The sequence below is a fragment of the Dama dama genome, chromosome 5, assembly GCF_033118175.1.
Source record: "Dama dama isolate Ldn47 chromosome 5, ASM3311817v1, whole genome shotgun sequence".
Taxonomy (NCBI): Eukaryota; Metazoa; Chordata; class Mammalia; order Artiodactyla; family Cervidae; genus Dama; species Dama dama.
This window is the reverse complement of record NC_083685.1, coordinates 112,992,390-113,015,193: the sequence shown is the minus strand read 5'-3', so window position 1 is coordinate 113,015,193 and position 22,804 is coordinate 112,992,390. Positions and strand designations below refer to the sequence as shown.

General features: G+C 45.8%; 1 protein-coding gene across 1 annotated transcript; it reads left to right on the top strand.

Annotated features, from left to right (window-relative positions):
* The first annotated feature begins 8,083 nt into the window (after window positions 1-8,083).
* On the top strand, window positions 8,084-9,058 carry LOC133057542 (protein SET-like). Its single transcript, XM_061144148.1, has one exon. It carries the CDS (start codon window positions 8,099-8,101, stop codon window positions 8,975-8,977), a length of 879 nt encoding a protein of 292 aa, XP_061000131.1. The 5' UTR covers window positions 8,084-8,098; the 3' UTR covers window positions 8,978-9,058.
* The last annotated feature ends 13,746 nt before the right edge of the window (window positions 9,059-22,804 follow it).

Sequence of the window (22,804 nt, the reverse complement as noted above, 5' to 3'; positions counted from 1 at the left end):
AGGCCCCTCTAAAAAACCCTAAGATTGGGGCTTCCTTGGTGGTGCGGTGGTTAAGAATCTGCCTGCCAATGCAGAGGACACAGGTTCAATTCCTGGTCTGGGAAGATTACACTTACCTCAGAGCAACTAAGCCCATGCATCACAACTACTGACCCTGTGCTCTTGAGTCCACGTGCCACAACTGATCCGGTACCCTACAGCCTGGGCTCCACAACAACAGAAACCACAGCAATGAGAAGTGCGAGCATCACAGCGAAGACCCAGCACAGCCAAAAATAAATAAATTTAAAAAAATAAAAGAAACTCTAAAGTTGTGCCCAAAACAGCTGGCACATTCCTTGGGTAATGTTTTTCTGGGGTCTGGAGAGCTGGATAAAACAGAGGGAACAACCCAATCTATTGGGCCCAATTTCCATCAGAAATCTTTTTCATCCTCCCCCTCCCAATCCCAACTTCAGTTCAGTCTTAGCAAGGGACTTCCCTGGTATCTCAAACAGTAAAGAATCTGCCTGCAAAGAAGGGGACCTGGATTTGATCCCTGGGTCAGGAAGATCCCCTGGAGAAGGAAATGGCTACCCACTCCAGTATTCTTGCCTGGGAAATCCCATGGACAGAGGACCCTGGCGGGCTACAGTCCCTGGGGTTGCAAAGAGTCGGACATGACTGAGCGACTTAACACTAACACCAAAATAAACAGTGCCAAAAAACATGTTCTTGGGAGTCCAGAGGCTCAGAAATAAGACAAGCCCCTGCGCCTGCTTCTGTCCTGAGGAGCTCACCACCAAAGGATGGCTTATGGGGGAGGAAAGTGGGGAGTAGCTATATGTGCTCAATGCTTTTATGGAAAAGTCAGAAGCCTCCCTTTCACTGAAGTGAGACTAGGGGTGAAGATCAGTCCTAGAGGTCTGATTTCTTCAAGTTTGTTTCTAATGCCATTTCCTCCATGAAATCTTTCATGCCACATTTGTTCTCCCAGGGAGCCCATTACTCTCCTTCAACCCTCTCAACTCAAGTTGCAGAGAATTTTTTATTTTTATTAGAGTATAGTTGATTTACAATGTTGTGTTAGTTTCAGGTGGGCAGCAAAGTGATTCAGTTATACATATACAAACTATTCTTTTTCAAATTCTTTTCCCATATAGGTTATTACAGAGTATTGAGTAGAGTTCCCCATACTATACAGTAGGTCCTTATTGAAGATCTATTCTATATAAAGTATGTATATGTTAACCCTTTACTCCCCCCCACACACTTTTCTCCATTTGTTTTCTGTGAGTCTGTTTCTGTTTTGTAAATAAGTTCATTTGTATCATTTTTTAGATTCCACGTATAAATGACATCATATATGTCTTTGTCTGGCTTACTCTACTTGGTATGACAGTCTCTAGGTTCATCTATGTTGCTGCAAATGGCATTGTTTCATTCCTTTTTATGGCTGAGTAATATTCTATTGGGCTTCCCTGGTGGCTCAGGGGTAAAAAATAAGCCTGCCAATGCAGGAGACACAGGTTTGATCCCTGGGTTGGGAAGATCCCCTGGAGAGGAAATGGCAACCCACTCCAGTATTCTTGACTGGGAAATCCCACAGACAAAGGAACCTGGCAGGCTACAGTCCACAGGGTCTTGAAGAGTCAGACATGACTGAGCTACTAACACACACACACACACACACACACACACATGCACACATGCCACATCTTCTTTACCCATTCATCTGGTGGAGATGGACACTTAGCTTGTTTCCACATCTTGGCTATTATAAATAATGCTGCACTGAACATTGGAGTTCGTGTATCTTTTAAAACTTTGATTTTCTATGAATATATGCCCAAGACTGGGATTGCTGGATTACATGGCAAATCTACTCTTAGCTTTTAAATATTTATTTATTTCATTTTTGGCTTCATTGGGTCTTAGTTGCGGCATGTGGGCTCTTCATTGTGGCATGCCCTCAGGCTCCAGAATTTGCAGCCTCAGTAGCTCCAGGCGGCATGTGAGATCTTAGTTCCCTGACCAGCACTTCAACCTGCATCCCCCGCACAGCAAGGCAGATCAACCACTGGACCAACAGGGAAGCCCCTATTTTTAATTTTTCAAGGAAACTCCATACTGTTCTCCATAGCAGCTACACCAATTTATATTCCATGGTGAACTTTTTTATTCACTGGACAAGGTAAGGTCTCTCTCACGATGCCAACCTTTCTTGATTTTGTATCAGAATCTTCCTTGGACTTGTCTTGGATCCACCCTCCATTGGATGAAAAGTTCCTTGAGGGCAGGCTGGGTGCCTCCCTCCTTTTCTGTGCCCCTGTGATTCTCAATCCAGCACCCTGGAACAGTTTGTTCAGACTGAATGGAAGATAGCTGCTTTGTGCACCCCTGGAACTGAGTTTGCAGCCAGAGGATGCTCTCCTGAGAGGCATGGAAGGACCAGAACTTTGAAAACCATGGCCCATGGGCCAAGTTGAACCCAAGGCTTGTTTTTATAAGGCCCATAAGCTCCAGAGGGTTCTTACTTTTTCAATGATCAGAAAAAGTCAAAAGAAAAAATAATATTTTGTGTCATATGGAAAACATAGGAAATTTAAATTTTAGTGTAACTTTGATAAATAACTTGATTGGGATATGTGTGTGTTTAGTCGCTAAGTCTTGTCCATCTCCTGTTCTGGCAGGCAGATTCTTTATCACTGAGCCGCCTGGGAATGCTTATTTGTTTAGGTGTTGTCTATGGTTGTGCTGTCTATGTTGTCTGTGGTTTTGTGCTGTGGTGGCAGAGCTGTATAGTTCCAAGTGAGATGGTATGACTCAGAAAGCTTACAATATTTACTCTCTGATCTTTTACAGTCTGCCAAGCTTTGCTCTAAAGTGTAAATGGGCGATCTAGTTCACCAATAGTAGGAGTACATGTGGAAGGTTGGGTTGCCAGGGAGGGAACCAAGTATTTCTGGGCAAGTCAGGAGCAAGGCAAACTACAACCTGTCTTCCCAGCTGTAACCCTGCCCAGGAGACTGAGAAGTACCTCTGGGGTGTATCTTTCTGGCATCATGAGAGCCAGGAGGTAGAGCAGAGAGTTAGGCGACAAAGAGGCAGAGGCTTTGGGATTTCCTTCCATGTGGCATAGCCATCTGGCTCCAGTTCCCTGCTGCCTCCCAGAGCTGGATCCATATAAGAAGAGGGGCTCCAAATACATCCTGCTTTCACTGTCCTGAAGGCTGACATTTTCAGAACGAGATGGAGAAGTAGATTTGATAATCTTCAGGAGAGAGCCATGACCATCACTACAGGGCTCTGGACTTGAGTCCACAGGGTAAGGAATGACAGCTTCTCCCAGGGCAGAACTCAGCCACGGTGCCACTGAGGTCGGCCCTGGTCTGCCCTCTACTGAAGAAAGGGTTCAGCCAGCATGCTCTGTGCTCCCACCTTCCTTGTCCACCCCCAGGGAGGAGGCCAGGCAGCCTGAGACACTTGGGAAACTCACCCCAAGGAACAGCCAAGAATCAGATGAGCAGAATACACTGTGTCTGGGCGGCATTTCCTTGAGACCAAGGTCGAAAGGGTCACTGTTGGGATCAACCCCAGGAGACCATCTTGAACAGCATTGACAGCAACTCTTTTGAAAGCTCACACCTGCAGTGCTGGTCCAGCCCCTCCTGATTCATTCATTCATTCATTCAACACATATTCATGGGATTTCTTCCATGGGTTGAGCTTCCTTCTGGTAGAGAAGATTCTCTGCTATGGGGAGGATGTTATAAATAAAGAGAGATAGCTTACTAGGTACCAGGCACTAGTCTGAGCCTGTGTGAAAACAATTAATCCTCTCAAAAACAATGTGGGAAAGGAGAGGTATTGTCATTAGCCCCCTACAAATGAGTTCTGTTCCAAGAGCACGTTCATAAGTCCAGTTCGTTCCTAAGTCCAACAAAGTTAGCCTAGGTACCCAACTAGCATAATTGGCTATCCAGTACTGTATTGCAATAAGTTTATAATACTTCTCCCACAAATAACACATAAAAAATAAACACAAAAAATAAAGAAAATGCTTTAAATCTTAGAGTACAGTACCTCAAAAAGTACAGTAGTACAGTGCAGCAGCTGGCATACAGGGGCTAGCATCGAGTGAACAGGCAAGAAGAATTACTGACTGGAGAGGGGGTGAGGAAGTTGGTTGACCTGAAGGATCGTCAGCAATAGGAGATGGAGGGCAAGCTGCAATTTCACTCACCCCTTATGTGATGGGACATGCAAATGCATGTTCTCATCTTTGAAAGTTCTCAACTTGAAGCTTTGTATATAGGGCACTTACAGTACTATAGATGGGAACACATAGGCACAGTGAGAAGAGAAAACTTATCTATGAAGGGGCAGAGCCAGCCTATGAATCCAGTCCTGTCTGATTTTGAAAACCAAAGTCCTAACCACAGCCTGAGCTTGGGTGTTCCAATGAGAGAGAGACGCATTCTCCCCGGGAAGATCAAGGAGACTTCTTGGAGAAGGTGGTGTTGGATCTGGCATTGGAGGAGGTAGGATTCAGGTATGCGGCTGGAAAGAGGGTATTCCAGGCTTTGAGGATATCAGAACCAATGGCAGGAGCCTGGGAAGCAAGAGGCTCAGTTACAAGATTCCAGGATGGTGTGAAAGGGATCATGGAAAGGTTGAAAGCGGGGGAACTAAAACTCCTGAGATAATTGCCCTGGAATTTTTTCTTTGGAATCTTAGCTCTGCAATCCCAGGCCAGATGTCTAAGCTGGCTGTCCCCAGAGCTAAATGAGAAATTCTAAGCCAGTGTGAGAGAAAGAGAGGCTCCCATTGGCCCTGACCTTGCCCATGCCTGCACATGCCAGTGACCTTCGACATGTTTCCCAGGGTTCAGGCCTGGTCTGGGCCACAGGGATTCTCCTGAAAGAAGCCTGAGCTTGCTTCCCCACTGAGATTCCAGATCCTACATGTGAATTTTCCTTGGGAGACTCTCCTGGTTGTCCAGTGGTTAAGAATCCGCCTGCCAATGCAGAGGACACAGGTTCTGTCCCTGGTCCGGGAAGATCCTACATGCTGTGGAACAACTAAGCCCATGCACCAAAATTATTGAGCCTGGGTCCCTAGAGCCAGGACTACTGAAGCAACAGGAGAAGCCACCCTAATGAGAAGCCCACACACTGCAGTTAGAGAGGAACCACCACTCATCGCAACCAAGTACAGCAGCAAAGACCCAGCACAGCCAAAAATAAATAAATAATTTTAAAGTTCTCCATGGGACCATCACCCCTGGTACTGTGGGAAGGAAGAATGCAGAAATTGGTTTTCATTGCAAGCACACCACTCGTGGCTTCTCCTTACCAGACTGGATCCACTGTCCCCTTCTGGGAATAGAGTAGGGGACTTTTTTCCTTGGGGAACCTGGGAGACCAAACTGGGAGATTTAGCAGCTGACACCCCAAAAGGATGAGCCTCAGGCATTCAAGTCGGGTCCCTGGCACCTACATCAGTGCTCAGTAAGTATCTGTGAAGGAAGGAAGCAGGTGAGTGGGTGCTGGGGGAAGGGGTTTGTTCAGGGAGGTGCTGACAGGCCTCTACCTGCCAGAGGCTTCCTGTCTAGTCGGGGAGGTGGGAGGGAGGTGGCCATGAAATGTTATAATAACAACAACATTTTTCATAACTTAAGTCTGAGGCACCAAAGGCAGTCTGGGGGAAGTATATGTCAACACTAAGGTGGGGGAGCCTTTCCCGAGGGGCCTTCCCCAGGTCCAGTCTGAAGAGGCTCCACTCAACAGTGGTTTTCCCTGGAAGTCCTTCTAAGCAGGGTCCCCCTCACCCAGTCGGGCATCTCAGTCCCTCATTTGGTCTCTGCTGCTCTCTGCCGAGAATGGAGACTCCAGAACCACACCAGTATGTGTGTGTCCTCCCTTGGGCGGAGGGAGGGGGCCTGGGTGACTTTGCGACCTTCCCACCCAGGAGTTGTGAAGCTTACTTTCTCTGTTCAGACAGTGGGGAAGGAGTTGGACTTCTTTTTTTTTTTTTTTAAGACATTATTCTAATTGCTTTCTTTTTTCTCTCTCTCTTTTTTTTCTCTTTTTTTAATTGCTTTCAAAGTGGTTTTTTAAAAATATATTTGTTGTTCATTTGCTGAGTCGTATGCGAATCTTTGTGACCCCATGGACTGCAGCACACCAGGGTTTACTATCTCCTGGAGTTTGCTCAAACTCATGTCCATTGAGCTGGTGATGCCATCTAACCATCTCATCCTCTGTCACCCCTTTCTTCCCTGCCCTCAGTCTTTCCCAGCATCAGTCTTTTCCAATGAATCAGGTCTTTTCCCCTGGAGAAGGGAACGTTTATTCACTCCAGTATTCTTGCCTAGAGAATCCCATAGATCAGAGGAACCTAGCGGGCTATTGTCCATAGGGTCACAGAGTTGGACAGTACTGAGTGACTAACACTTTATGTATGTATGTGTGTGTATATATATATACATATATATAGTTGCACTGTGTCTTAGTTGCAGCACATGGGTTCTTCAGTCTTCACTGCAGCATGCAAGATCTTCAGTTGCAGCATGTGAGATCTAGTTCCCTGAACAGAGATCGAACCTAAAGTCCCCTCCATTGGGAGCATAGAGCCTTAGCCACTGGACCACCAGGGAAGTCCTGGGAGTTGTGCTTTTGGCTCAAACCCAGTTGCTGCAACTGCATGTGAAGGGAGAAACATGGCAGCCCTAAGCCATAGTCATGGTGCCTTTTCCCATGGGGGCCCGAGTAGGAGGGTATCCGCCCATGTCCTCCAAGTTACCCGGTTTTCTGTGGCCAAGGTAACAGTGGTGGCTTTGGTTCACCCCTCTTTCCTGGTCCCCTCAGAATTTCAAATTCTGGAAACCCTAAGCTCTGACCCTGCCATATCAGTCTTCCAAAGCAGGGAAGGAGGACCATCATAATCTCCATGCAGCTTTATACTGCTGAGTCTCACCCATCTCATTTTCATGCCACAATCGGGGGATTCAGAGAGGTTAAGTAACTTGCCCAAGGTCACACAGCCAGGAACAGTAGTTGGAGCCTGAATCCCTCTGATTCTCTGTCTCATGCTATTTCATTGGACAAATATTCACGCCTTGGTTTGCTGACTGCCACTTCAGGACACCCTCTGCTACCCTATTTTTGGAACGGAGTTGGGGTGGGGACAGGTGTCAATTTGTGTGGAGCCCCAGGGGTCCTGCCTTCCAGAGGAAACACCAGACTAAAGGAAACAGCAAACAGATGCTACATCTGAGGTTCCAAATTTGGAGAAATAACAGCATCTCTGAGATTGAGGTGGGAGGGTGTGGTGGAATGCAATTGATTTAATGAATGAACCCATTTTATTCATTTATTGAGCAACTGCTACATGCCAGGAGCTATGCTAGGAGATGGGAGTACACCATAAATGACAGTCCAAAATAACAGCAAATCTTTCTTTCAGCCCTCACCATGTCCAGGCCAACCATTTAACATGTGTTACTCAGTTATTCCATATCACACACATGTTGGGCCCAGAGGAGTTAAGTAACTTTTCCAAAGTCATAGAGCTAGAAAGTTCCAAGGGGAGAGAGCTGAGCAAACTCACGCCAGCAATCCAGGAGACCAGGTTTCCCTCCAGAAGAGGCCTACTCTGAATGTCCTGTGGGACTTGAGAGAGGGTGCTCTGCTGAGTGTTGTCCAGTCGCTAAGTTGTGTCCAACTCTTTGCAACTCCATGAACTGCAGCTCGCCAGGCTTCCCTGTCCTTCACTATCTCCCACAATTTGCTCAAACTCATTGTCCACTGAGACAGTGATGCCACCCAGCCACCTCATCATCTGTTGCCCCCTTTTCCTCCTGCCCTCAATCTTTCCCAGCATCAGGGTCTTTTCCAGTGAATCAGCTCTTTCCATCAGGTGGCCAAAGTATTACAACACCAGCTTCAGCATCAGTAGTCCTTCCAGTGGCTATTCAGGGTTGATTTCCTTCCTTTAGTATTGACTCGTTTGATCTCCTTGCAGTCCAAGGGACTCTCAAGAGTCTTCTCCAGTTCTCTGAGCTCGAAGTTCCTCTTTCTTCTCCTGTGAGGGTTCTTGGCTTTTTTCCCCCAGCATGGCCCCCAAACACCAGTCTTCTCTTCCACCCCAAGCGAAGAAACTGAAGAAAGCCAGACCGACTCCTGCCTCCAGGCCAGACGAGGCATCTGCTTCTTCAAATTTGCCGAAGGAAGAAAAAGAACAGCAAGAAGCAATTGAACATATTGATGAAGTACAAAATGAAATAGACAGACTTAATGAACAAGCCAGTGAGGAGATTTTGAAAGTAGAACAGAAATATAACAAACTCCGCCAACCATTTTTTCAGAAGAGGTCAGAATTGATCGCCAAAATCCCCAATTTTTGGGTAACAACATTTGTTAACCATCCACAAGTGTCTGCACTGCTTGGGGAGGAGGATGAAGAGGCGCTACATTGTTTGACAAGAGTTGAAGTGACAGAATTTGAAGACATTAAATCAGGTTACAGAATAGATTTTTATTTTGATGAAAACCCTTACTTCGAAAATAAAATTCTCTCCAAAGAATTTCATCTGAATGAGAGTGGTGACCCATCTTCAAAGTCCACTGAAATCAAATGGAAATCTGGAAAGGATTTGACGAAACGATCAAGTCAAACACAGAATAAAGCCAGCAGGAAGAGACAGCATGAGGAACCAGAAAGCTTCTTCACCTGGTTTACTGATCATTCTGATGCAGGTGCAAATGAATTAGGAGAGGTCATCAAAGATGATATTTGGCCAAATCCGTTACAGTACTACTTGGTTCCTGACATGGATGATGAGGAAGGGGAAGGAGAAGAGGATGACGACGATGATGAAGAGGAGGAAGGATTGGAAGATATTGATGAAGAAGGGGATGAGGATGAAGGTGAAGAAGATGAAGATGATGATGAGGGGGAGGAAGGAGAGGAAGATGAAGGAGAAGATGACTAATGGAACACTGATGGATTCCAACCTTTTTTAATTTTCTCCAGTCCCTGGGAGCAAGTTGCAGTCTTTTTTTTTTTTTTTTTTCCTCCTCTTGTGCTCAGTCGCCCTGTTTTTGAGGTCTCTTTTCTCCTTTATACCATGGTTCACAACTTATTTGGGGAGGGGGGAAATATCTTGAGCAGAATTCAGTGGGAAAAGAATCTCTACCCCTTTCTGTTTCAAATTCATTTTTATCCCTTCCTGTCTCAACAAAAACTATGGAATCAACACCACCATGCTCTGTGGGAAAAAAAGAAAAACCTCCTGCTCCCTTAGCTCTGCTGGAAGCTGGAGGGTGCTAGGCCCCTGTGTAGTAGTGCATAGAATTCTAGCTTTTTTCCTCCTTTCTCTGTATATTGGGCTCAGAGATTACACTGTGTCTCTAGGTGAATATGGACAGTTAGCATTTACCAACATGTATCTGTCTACTTTCTCTTGTTTAAAAAAAGAAAAAAAAAACTTAAAAAAATGGGGTTATAGAAGGTCAGCAAAGGGTGGGTTTGAGATGTTGGGTGGGTTAAGTGGGCATTTTGACAACATGGCTTCTCCTTTGGCATGTTTAATTGTGATGTTTAACGGACATCCTTGCAGTTTAAGATGACACTTTTAAAATAAAATTCTCTCCTAATGATGACTTGAGCCCTGCCACTCGATGGGAGAATCAGCAGAACCTGTAGGATCTTATTTGCAATTGACATTCTCTATTGTAATTTTGTTCCTGTTTATTTTTAAATTTTTCTTTTTGTTTCACTGGAAAGGAAAGATGATGCTCAGTTTTAAACGTTAAAAGTGTACAAGTTGCTTTGTTACAATAAAACTAAATGTGTACAAAAAAAAAAAAAAAAGTCTTCTCCAGCACCACAATTGAAAAGCATCAATTCTTCGGTGCTCGGGCTTCTCTATGGTCCAACTCTCACATGTGTACATGATTAATAAAAGAACCATAGCTTTGACTATATGGACTTTGTCAGCAAAGTGATCTCTGCTTTTTTAATATGCTATTTAGGTTTGTGATAGCTTTCCTTCCAAGGAGCAAGGGTCTTTTAACTTCATGGCTGCAGTCATTATCCGCAGTGATTTTGGATCAAAGAAAATAGTCTGTCACTGTTTCCATTGTTTTTCCATCTATTTGCCATGAAGTGATAGGACCAGCAATGCCAAAGAATGCTCAAACTACCGCACAATTGCACTCATCTCACATGCTAGTAAAGTAATGCTGAAACTTCTCCAAGCCAGGCTTCAACAATATGTGAACAATGAAGTTCCAGATGTTCAAGCTGGTTTTAGAAAAGGCAGAGGAAACAGAGATCAAATTGCCAACATTCCATTGGATCATCGAAAAAGCAAGAGAGTTCCAGAAAAACATCTATTTCTGCTTTATTGACTATGCCAAAGCCTTTGACTGTGTGGATCACAATAAACTGTGGAAAATTCTGAAAGAGATGGGATTACCAGACCACCTGACCTGCCTCTTGAGAAATCTGTATGCAGGTCAGGAATCAACAGTTAGAACTGGACATGGAACAGACTGGTTCCAAATAGGAAAAGGAGTACATTAAGGCTGTATATTGTCACCCTGCTTATTTAACCTATATGCAGAGTACATCATGAGAAATGCTGGGCTAGATGAAACACAAGCTGGAAATCAAGATTGCCGGGAGAAATATCAATAGCCTCAGATTTGCAGATGACACCACCCTTATGGCAGAAAGTCAAGAACTACAGAGCCTCTTAATGAAAGTGAAAGAGAAGAGTGAAAAAGTTGGCTTAAAGCTCAACATTCAGAAAACTAAGATCATGGCATCCAGTCCCATCACTTCATGGCAAATAAATGGGGAAACAGTGTAAATAGTGGCAGACTTTATTTTTTTGGGCTCCAAAATCACTGCAGACAGTGATTGCAGTCATGAAATTAAAAGACGCTGACTCCTTGGAAGGAAAGTTATGACCGACCTACACAGCATATTAAAGAGTAGAGATATTACTTTGCCAACAAAGGTCCATCTAGTCAAGGCTATGGTTTTTCCAGTATTCATGTATGTATGTGAGAGTTGGACTATAAAAAAAGCTGAGTGCCAAAGAATTGATGCTTTTGAACTGTGGTGTTGCAGAAGACTCTTGAGAGTCCCTTAGACAGCAAGGAGATTCAACCAGTCCACCCTGAAGGAAATCAGTTCTGAATATTCATTGGAGGGACTGATGTTGAAGCTGAAGTTCCAATACTTTGGCCACCTGATGCGAAAAACTGACTCATTTGAAAAGACCCTGATGCTGGGAAAGATTGAAGGCGGGAGAAGAAGGGGATGACAGAGGATGAGGTGGTTGGATGGCATCACCGACTCAATGGACATGAGTTTGAGTAAACTTCGGGAGCTGGTGATGGAAAGGGAGGCCTGGCATGCTGCAGTCCATGAGGTCGCAAAGAGTCGGACATGACTGAGTGACTGAATTGAACTGAACTGAACTGATGGGACAGGATGCCATGATCCTAGTTTTTTTTAATGTTGAGTTTTAAGCCAGCTTTTTCTCTGTCCTCTTTCACCTTCATCAAGAGGTTCTTCAGTTCCTTTTCACTTTCTGCCATTAGAGTAGGATTATTTGCATATCTGAGGTTGTTGATATTTCTCCCTGCCTGGCAATCTTAATTCCAGCTTGTGAGTCATTCAATCCAGCATTTCACATGATGTACTCTGCATATAAGTTAAATAAGCAGAGCAACAATATGCAGTCTTGACATATTCCTTTCCCAATTTTGAACCAGTTCGTTGTTCCATGCCCTGGTCTAACTGTTGCTTCTTGTCCTGCACACAGGTTTCTCAGGAGACAGGTAAGGTAGTCTGGTATTCCCATTTCTTTAAGAACTTTCCACAGTTTGTTGTGATCTACACAGTCAAAGGGTTTAGCATGGTCAATGAAGGAGAAGTAGATGTTTATTTTTTAATTCCCTTGCTTTTCCTATGATCCAGCAGATGTTGGCAATTTGTTGGGAAAGTGAGGAGGAAGCACTTCATCCGGGCCTTGTGAAATTTCACCTGTAGATGAACAAATTTCATCTGTAGATGAACATCTGTGGAAGTATAGATGAATCTGTGCTTCTTTTAGGCTGAAGAAGTAGCATTTGAAAAGGGGTAGAAACCCAAAAGGAAACATGTGTCTCAGAATGGTGATGAGCTTGGTATTAAGCAAGGGACTGGAGGCTTCCCTGGTGGCTCAGTGGTAAAGAATCTGCCTGTCAGTGCAGGAGACACGGGTTCGATCCCTGATCTGGGAAGATCCCACAGGCTGCAGAGCACTAAGCAGGTGCATCACCGTTGCTGGGCTTGTGCTCTAGAGCCTGGGAACCTCACCTACTGAGCCCGCGTGCCCTACAGCCCATGCTCCACAATAAGAGAAGGCACCACAATGAGAAGCCCATGCACTGCAATGAAGAATAGCCCCTGCTTGTCCCAACTAGAGAAAAGCCCATGCAGCAACGAAGACCCAGAACAGCCTAAGTAAATAAACAAAAATTTTTAAAACAGCATCTTCTTAAAAAAAAAAAAAAGCATAGGGCTGGGGAGTGTGAACACTTTGGAGACCATGTTTGGGAGCTGGGATTGTATCCTGCAGACAATGGGGAGTCATGGGGTAGGGGTGGGATGGAGGACTCCTCATTCTGAAGAAATTACTGCAGCTTTCTGATTTCTTGGAAGAAATTAAGCAATGACTTATGTACATACACACATGGACCCATAATCCTCCCTCCTGCCTCTTAATTAGATCCCCACTTTTCTGTCAAATAAGGCAGAACACCTTGTCCCCAGAAGCATAGCATCTCAACAGCCACTGCAGACTAGATCCATGCCATGCCATGCTCAATCGCATCCAACTCTGTAACACTGTAACCCACCAGGCTCCTCTGTCCAAGGGATTCTCCAGACAAGAATACCTCAGTGGGTTGCCATACCCTCCTCCAGGGGATCTGCCAGACAGAGGGGCCAAAGACTAGACCCCGGGGACCTCAAATCCTCTTCTCTTAGACCTGAAATGAGCCTGGCCACCAATACCCAGTAAATGAGAAAGGTCACTTTGCCTGTGAGCAGGCAAATCCAAATCCATGGCCAACCAGCTATGGAGACTTCCCCAGGACAGCAGCCTGGAAGAGATAGAGGGAAGGCGAAGGAATAGTCAGGAGGACTGAAAAGAGCTGCAGCCCACCCTCACCTCACCTGCTTTCTCCTTTTCACCTTGGCAGTGTCCCTGCCTGATCTACCTGAGAGGAGTTTTCAGGTTACTGGGACTCAGCCTCTTCCCTTCCATGGGGGGGCCTCTGACCCCATAGCTAGCCTAGCCCTGCCCAGAAAATCTGATGCCCCTATCCAAACATCAGCCCAGACACCAGGAGCTAGAGAGGCCTAAGTGGAGGAGGCTATAAAGTCCAGATACACCAGGGAAAAGGAGGCAGCCAGAGAGACCTTGCGCATACATTCACAGAGAGATTGAAATGGGGCTTGTCCCTGTTAACTTGGCATTGTCTACCCATTAACTTTGGGCTTCCCTGGTGGCTCAGAGGTTAAAGCGTCTGCCCGCAATGCGAGAGACCTGGGTTCGATCCCTAGGTCGGGAAGATCCCCTGGAGAAAGAAATGGTAAGCCACTCCAGTATTCTTGCCTGGAGAATCCCGTGGATGGAGGAACCTGGTGGGCTATAGTCCAGGGGTTGGAAATGAATTATCTTTAGTCCTGAGCCAAAAGTGAAAGTGTTAGTTGCTCAGTCGTATCTGACTCTTTGCAAGTCCACAGACTGTAGCCCACCAGGCTCCTCTGTCCATGGAATTCTCCAGGCAAGAATACTGGAGTAGCCATTCCCTTCTCTAGAGGATCTCCCTGACCCAGGGATCGAACTCGGGTCTCCTACATTTCAGGTGGATTCTTTACCATCTGAACCATCAGTGAAGCCCACTCAATTTGTTCTACGGTTTGTTAACTGTATGGGAGGTGGGCGAGAGGGACACAATCATCTTAAACAGTACATATAACAACCTCTAGGAGTTCTAGTCCAGCTTACTGAACTACCTGTTCTCTGGTTAGTCCAGGCTCTGTCAGGATGAAGTTTCTTTGGCTCTTGATATTAGTCATGTCCAATTTGTGTGAACAAAGGAGAGGAGATTCAGTATGTGTACGAGGTCTGCAACTGCTGTGTATATGTGTATTGTTTGTCTCACCAAGAATGCCCAAGAAATTGAACATCTCAGTTGCCTCTAGTAACACAAAATGGGTTGCCAGGGGAGAGATGATAAAATTTTGCCAGAGCCGTATATGACTTTTTAATTTTGTACCAAGTGCATGTCTTACCTATTCAGATCAATAATGGTTTGGAACATTTACCAACCGTGTTTTAAGCAAAATCAACATAAAAGGTCAATTCAATAGCTTCTGCTTTCAACTCTGCAGACACAATTGGGAGAAGAAAAAAAAAAAAGGTCTGGTTACTACCTTCAAGAAGCAGAGAGAAAATTACAGAGAACCAAACACAATTTAAAATCACACCAAATGATTCTGAGAATAAGGATCCAGCCTGGGAAACCAGGAAAGTCAGAGAGATCAGAACTGGGTAGAAAAGTGATCTGAACCATCTGGGAAGGCATGGGAGGAGTTTCAGAGGCCAAGCCCCACCCAGCAGGAGTTTGCAAGGGGTGGGGGTGGGAGGTGCAGAGAGAAAATTTTAAAGAGAGAGAAGCACAGCTAGAAGAGTCCTGCCCTTGAGATAACCAGTCAGTTAAGTAGGGAAAGAAGGTGGGACCGTGAAGAACCAGCCCTTCACATATCACTGGAACTTCAGGGGTCCCTTCCCCAATCAAGACTCAGTTTCTTTGTCTATAAAATGAAAGGTTTGGCCCAGAAAGATCTCCAGGTGCCTCCCAGCTCTAATATTCTCTGATTTGATAGCTGCAGCCTTCTGCAAATGTGCATAAAATAGATTAGTTTTAGCAGCAGTAAAAACAAAACTGAAAATCAGATTTATCATTTTAATTAAATATACTTTACATTCTCAATTTCTAGGGAGCAAAATGCTTCCCCCCACCATGAGTTTTCCCTTTGTGGGAGACATTCGTGTCTGATGTGCAATTTAAGAAAATACTGAACCACCCCCTAAGAAGATACACAATTTAAAAGACCCTAACAGGTAGTAACAAGAAAATGGGACTTGTAGGGGGAAAATAAGAACATAAGAAAGAAACGACAGGGAGGGAAGGGTCAGCTGGGTCAGGACATCAGAGGACTGGGGATCAGGCTGGTAAAAACAATATGCTTTTGTCTCTACCTGGCTCTCAGATGAGGATGGGTATCAGGAGGTAGGAGTCCGGTCCATTCTCCCATCCCCCGCCCACCTCCACCCTCAGGTGACAGAAGGCAGATTGATGTCTGAACTTTAGAGTACTCAACTATAAAATGGAATTAAAAAGACTTATTTCGAAGAATGCTGGGAAAAAGGAATTAGATAACCTATCTGAAAAGGCTTAGGAAAACAATAACATGTAAAGCACACAAGCACACGTGAAAACACCATATTTTGGAAACTCAAACTGGGATCCAGAACACCTGGGCCCCACCCAGAATACCTGGGAGAGGTATTGTGTCCTCTCAGCGTGCATTCCCCTAACATCCTTCTTTTCTGCCATCCTCTCTCCACCCAGGTGTTTGGTCCCCACGGAATGAAAAGAAAGCAGTGCCTTTGCCAGAAAGAAGCATCATTTCCTAGGCTCTGGGTTCCATGGCCCCAGATTGTAAATCAACCAACCATGGCTGTAAATTACCAGATAAATCTGGGCTGGGGTCGCCAGCCAGGACAGCTGAGAATCAACAGGAGAAATAAATCTATAGCAGCAGTCCCCCGAGCTGCAGAGAAGCCCTTATGATGCCTCAGGGGGAGTCAGGGGCGTGGGGTAACAAAAGAGTTTCTAATTTAGGGGGAAAAACACTCAGAAATAAAATCACGAATTCCCCCACTACTACCGCCACCACTGTTTCCTCCAAAAAGAGTCCAGGGGAAGTCAAGCATCCAGGCTTCAGCCTGCTGTGAGTTCCCTGCCACTGCCTTAGCAAGCTGGGGCATCCACTCGGTGGTCCATTATTCGAGATGACAAGAGCAAATATAGACACTCAGAGAACTGAGGAGAGACTAAGTGGAATAAATGGCATTTAATCTGTAAAGAGAGAAATTGCCTCCCCTTGGCAGGGCCCCGCCCAGCGGGAGCTATGGCCCCTCATAATTCAAATCCTCACTTAATTAAAAAGGGAAAAGAATCATCATGGATTCTGCCCAACTGGCTCCTACTCCTCTCTCATCCTTCAGGCTGCTGACATTTGTCCGTTTGTCTATCTTTGACAGAAAGGGAAAAATTTCAAAAGGGGAAGGAAAAAAAAAGATACTGTTAGATCCTGCAGTTTTCAGAGACGGCTCCTTCCTGAGCAGGGCTGCCTTGTCTAAAGACCAAGGGCTGAAATCTAAACTAATAAGGGAGGGACTTCCCTGGCGGTCCAGTGGTTAAGACTCTGTGCTTCCACTGCAGGGGGCCTGAGTTTGATCCTTGGGAACTAAGGTCTCACATGCTGCACAGTGAAGCCAAAAAATAAGTAAATAAACTAATTTTATTAGGGGAAGAGACAGAGCAAGACAAGGAAGACTTGGCTTTTACGTAGGAGAGTCCTGAGTGGCTGTAGCAGCAAAGAGGAAAAGCTAAAGTCAACAGCACCTTCTGAAAAAAATGACTTTCCTCAGGGACACCCTTTGACCTCCTAGACTCTTCCCACCACTAGGCTCAAATTTCCTCCCCAGACAGTATTACAGATGAAAGGAGGACAGATTTATTTAGCCTTGTTTACAAATATTGAAATGTTCCTCATAGGGTGTCTGACCAGTTCTTATATAGCTCTCCAAAAGGTGACTCCTCGGGGGGGCTGTCCTAAAAATCAACCCTTCCCAGGAACTGGCTTGGCCCCATGGAGGTCACTGTGTCTGTCCTTCTACTCCTGAGAATCACTCTGGGTGGGTTGGGGCGGGGGGCAGATGGGGGAGAAGAACCTCCCACCTCAGATTCCTGACTGTGGACTCTAGCTGCTGCACAAGATCTCACGAGAGTCTTGCTGTGGTTACCACCTCCGCCTTTTTCTCCCAAGGTTCCCAAGTACATTCCATCCCTACAACACCCAAGAGAAAAAGAGGTCCGGTTTTTACCCACAGCTTCATCTTTAGGACTTTTCTCCTGGGACAGCTCTCCTCTGCCAGGGCGCCCTCTGGGGTTGCTCAAGGGATCCACTTTACCCCTACCTTTCCTCTAGCCAGACCACGTGCTCCCAGCCAACTGTCTGGAGGGAGAGCCTCTCCCTTTTCTGCGGGGTCGGGGGTGGGGGGCGGTGGGGAGTGTCGTCTCAAGTGTCCCAGCTAAGTGGAAGGTAGAAAGGAACAAGGGAAGCAATTGCCTCACTCCCTCCCAAGCAGAGTTTCCAGAAGTGCTGCCTTTTCAACCACTTTTAAGATCACACATATTGACAAGATGTTTGTGACGATATCTAGGATAAAAGACATTAGGGCAGTGGTTCTTTAACCTGGGGGAGGTGTGGGATCATACACTCATCTGTGATGGCTCTGATAAAACCTCTGGATCTCTCATCAGCAAAATACACGGATGCAGATGGTTGGTTTCAGGGTGTAGTGTATCCATGGACCCTGGGCTCAGAACCCCTGCAGTATAGAGGAAGTAATATGAGAAAGTCAGACTGTGAGACAAGGACAGTCCAAGAGTCCAAAGTGAAGTCCAAAAGCGGCACTTTCTTTTTTCTGACTCATCAGCCCATGGTGCTCATGCTAAGTCACTTCAGTTGTAGCCAACTCTTTGCAACCCCATGGACTGTAGCCCGCCAAGCTCCTCTGTCCGTGGGATTCTCCAGGCAAGAACTGGAGTGAATGGCCATTTCCTTCTCCAGGGGAAATTCCCGACCCAGGGATCGAATCCACATCTCATGTCTCTTGCATTGGAGGCAGATTCTTTACCACTAGGGCCACCTGGAAAGCCACCAGCCCATGGGAAAGACCCCATGTTCCCTCAGCTCCAGGGCCAGACCCTATTCTCTGATTCATTCCCTTGGTGATATCTCCAGTTTGGAAGACACTAAAAGGCTTCCCTGGTGGCACAGATGATAAAGAATCTGCCTGCAATGCAGGAGACCCAGGTTCAATCTCTGGATTGGGAAGATCCCCTGGAGAAGGGAGTGGCTACCCCCTCCAGTATTCCTGCCTAGAAAATTCCATGGACAGAGGAGTCTGGCCAGCTACAGTTCATGGGGTCACAAAGAGCCGGACATCACTGAGCGACTAACACATACACATACATAAAGGGACAATAGGTTACCACTTGACCCTGTTTATCTCATCCATCTGGCCTTACTGTTAAGCTGGGTTACCCTCTCAGCTCCCTGCTTTAAGCCTCTAAAACTCTCAACTCTTTCACACAGCAAGGAAGCCAGGGCTCTGGAGACATTTCTGTCCCAAATCAGTTAGGCTGGGTAGGTCACTCAGCACCCCATTCTCTGAAAGGCCGTCTGGGAGACCCTGCTTCTCTGATGGCTCCTGGGCCTCCTGGTCTAATCCAAGTGTCTCTCACTCCTCATCCCAGTGCTCCAAACTTTCAGCTCTCAGGACAGTACCAGGTTGCCTTTGTTGAATGTCTGCGTATCTAAAATCCTCATTTACATTTTGTAACTGAGATTCCTGGGAAACAAGTCAGAGTCCAGCCCCATTATTCTAGAGAAGGAAGCATTTACCTACACAGCCCCCACCAAAGGTATAATGGGGGGGTGTAAGGAGGTATGTTGTGTTGTTGTTGTTCAGTCACTCGGTTGTGCCTGACTCTTTGCAACCCCATGAACTGCAGCACACCAGACTTCCCTGTCCTTCACTATCTCCCGGATGTTGTGTGTGTCCTCCAAAAGCTGTGTGTCCAGGAGGGGACTGTGAGCTTCCTTCATTTGGGTATGTCCATGTATACTCTGTGGCTCAGACACGTCCTCCACCTCTTCCATTGTGCGTTCACTCAAAGTGTAGTCTTTGGGCCCATGAGTCTGTTTGGAATGTCCTCAGTCTGTTGAGCAGATCCTTGAGGGTAGATGTGCTTCTAAGGCTTCAATTTCCCCATTTGTGAAATGAAGGTGCCTCTTCACAGGACTGCTGTGAAGGTTGCAGGAGTAAATACAGGTCAAGTCTTTGCAGCAGGTCACGGCATGTGGATGTGCTCAGTAAATGTTATTGATGTTGTTCAATCGCTGTCATGTCTGAATCTTTGTGGCCCCATAGACTGCAACAAGCCAGGCTTCCCTGTTCTTCACCATCTTCCAGGGTTTGCTCAGACTCATGTACATTGAGTCAGTGATGTCATCCTACCATCTTGGCCTCTGTCATCCCCTTCTCCTCCTGCCTTCAATCTTTCCCAGAATCAGGGTCTTTTCTAATGAGACGACTCTTCACAATTAGCCAAAGTATTGGAGCTTAAGCTTCAGCATCAGTTTTTCCAATGAATATTCAGGATTGATTTTCTTTAGGATTGACTGGTTGGTCTCCTCGCTGTCCAAGGGACTCTCAAAAGAGTCTCCTCCAACACCACAGTTCAAAAGCATCAATTGTTCAGTGTTCAGTCTTCTTTATGGTCCAACTCTCACATCCATACATAACTACTGGAAAAACCAAATACGAATAGCTTTGACTATATGGACCTTGGTCAGCAAAGTGATGTCTCTACTTTTTAATACACTGTCTAGGTTTGTCATAGGTTTTCTTCCAAGGAGCAAGCATCTTTTAATTTCATGGCTGCAGTCACCATCTGCAGTGATTTTGGAGCCCAAGAAAATAAAGTCTGTCACTGTTTCCATTGTTTCCCTATCTATTTGCCATGAAGTGATGGGACCAGATGCTATGATCTTCGTTTTTTGAATGCTGAGTTTTAAGCCGGCTTTTTCACTCTCCTCTTTCACCTTAAGTAGCTCTTTAGTTCCTCTTTGCTTTCTGCCATCAGGGTGGTATCACCTGCATATCTGAGGTTATTGATATTTCTTCCAGCAATCTTGATTCCTGCCTATGGTTCATCCAGGCCAGCATTTCACATGATGTACTCTGCAAGTAAGTTAAATAAGCAGGGTGACAATAAACAGCCTTGATGCTTCCTTTCCCAATTTTGAACCAGTCCATTGTTCCATGTCCTGTTCTAACTGTTGCTTCTTGACCTGCAAACAGGTTTCTCAGGAGGCAGGTAAGGTGGTCTGATATTCCCATCTCTTTAAGAATTTTCCACATTGCATTGTGGAAATGCTAATAAGTGTTAATAAAAATATTATTATTATTATTTGGCTGAACCTCATGGCACATGGGATCTTATTGCCCTGGCCAGAGATGGAACCCATGTGCCCTACCTTGAAAGCAGGGTCTTAACCACTGGACTGGCAGGGAAGTCCTTAAATTGTTGGTTATTGCGATAAGATTTCCAACAGAAACTTACAGCCCCTTCCTTCCTCTCCCCAGTTATCTCAAGCCCTGGAAGAGGCTCAAATGTTTCCCCTGGAGGTGTCACTGCTCTGAGCCTGGATGTTGAATCAGAGGCCAATGGCAACAGCAGCAGTATCTTCTCCCATTCAGCCAGCACTCTGAGCCAGAGCCAGAGGGGGAGGGCCCCTCAGCCATAACCCTGGATGAGGAACGTAGAGGAAGCACTTACTGTCCAGGGAGTCAGGGGCCCTCTAGAGAAATGGAAAAACTCAAAAAGACTGGGCATGCTTAAGAGATCCCCGGACTGGAGAGCTCTGTCCAGGATCTGCCAGAATCTTCTTCACTGTCATGGAAACTACATCAGTGCTGCCTTCCTGGAAGAACCCTCCATGCTCCTCCCCCACTTATCTTGACTCAGAGGCATAAGCTCCTCCCTAAACTGGTCTCATCCAGCTTAAAGCTGGCATTTGCTTGGGCTTGTCTCTCCTTTCTTGGGCAAGGTTTCTGCTAAGCTCGATTAGTTTGGTCTTTATTGTATTAATACTACCTACTCACTGAACAAGTATTTCCTGGGACACTTATAAGTATGAAGTAGGCTGGGGAAAGATTTTAAAGAGGCAAATAAAATGAGCTCTTCTCCAGGCCCTGGAGAACTCTCCATACAATCGATGACCATGTAGCAGAAAAAGATACCAACAACAGAGATAGAGGCAAGAATGTTGTAGTGTCTTTAAGGAATTGGCCAGGGCTCTCTGGAAGGCTTCCTGGAGAAGAGAGGCAGTAGGCATGAGTCTTAAACATTTCGGCTAAAAAGAGAGGGAAGTGAGGATTTAACCAGTGGTCCAGTGGCTAAGACTCCATGCTCCCAATGCAGGGCACCTTGGGTGGATCCCTGGTCAGGGAACTAGATCTGCAACTAAAAACCCCACATGCTTGCAACTAAGATCTGGGATAGCCAAATAAAGAAATAAATGTTTTTAAAGAGAGAAGAGGAAGTTTATTTTCATTTGCCCGGGACGATCTCCTGAAATGAGCCCCAAACAGGTGCTAGAAGTTTGGTGTTCTAGGCCCAGTTCTGACCCTGACAACAGTTTTCACGTATCATTTCCTTCTCTGAAGTTCCACAGCCACATCTGGAAAGTGGGGGTGTTAGATTAGATGAATTTTGAAAGCAAGCCTGAGGTTTGGTCAGTCTCTAGTGTTTATCACAAACAGGTAGGAAACAAAATCAGTATCTCCTCAAAGGAACGCATCAACTCTAGACCCAGATTGTCACAGAAGGAAAAAAAAAAAAAAAAAAAGACCTGGGGGACTTCAAGTTCTATGTGCCCCCGTGGCTCCAGCCTAAGCAGCCCAGCTCCCATCAAGTGTCTGTCTTGGTCACAGCTTCCTGTCTGGCACCCAGCACTATGTCTGGCACAATAAATGTTTATCAGATGAATTACTAAATGAATGAGGTGACAAAGACTATGAGAATCTTGTTGGCTAGAACTGAACACAGGCCTGCTCTCAGATCATCAAATCTCTGGGTTTTGGCTCCCTAATACCCTGTGTTTGCTCTCAGGATAAGAGGAAAGATAACAGAGAGAGAACTGCAGTTTCAGAGGTCCAAGCCGGGCCTCTAGTTTCTGCTTCAATCAATAGAAAGTGGGTCACAGAACAGCTCTGCAGAGAACAGACCCTTGAGGAAAAGCCTGGATTCCGTGCCAGCTTACATTTATTGCGTGCTTACTGTGTATCAGTTGTTGTCACATACCTTTAATTCACTTAATTAATTTAAATGCACCTCGTGCATTTAAAGTCCTCGTGGCCTCAAAGGGCTATACCGGAAAATGTAGAGGATCAGGGGCTGCAAACTCCAGACGCCGAGTGGCCAAGCCACCGCCCCTCTGAGTTTTCATTTTCAGTCTCTGTAAAATGGAAACAATAGAACCCCTTCGCCAGCTTATGGGAATGAAATGAGCACGTGGAAGCAGAGAGCTTCATAAATGCTCGTTATTATTGTTCCTCTAGGCATGCAAGTCCGCTCGCCTCCCCCCAGGGCGCACACACAGATACATTCCCACGTACACGCGGGTGCACAAGACGTGTGCAAACGCCAGCCGGAGGAGTTAGCAGAGCGTCAGGGTCACCACCGAGTCCCACAGAGAAGCCGTCGGGTCCTTGGCTTCCCTCGTTTTCTCTCAGCTCTTTATGAATGAACTCCGGCCGCAAGGAGTTTATTTTTTTATGAATGGGAGCCCAAGCGGTGAATGAAGCCGGGAGCCAACCCCTGAG

Bases quoted from the DNA above. Each gene is read 5' to 3' on its own strand.
- LOC133057542 (XM_061144148.1), top strand. From the start codon at position 8,099: ATGGCCCCCAAACACCAGTCTTCTCTTCCACCCCAAGCGAAGAAACTG.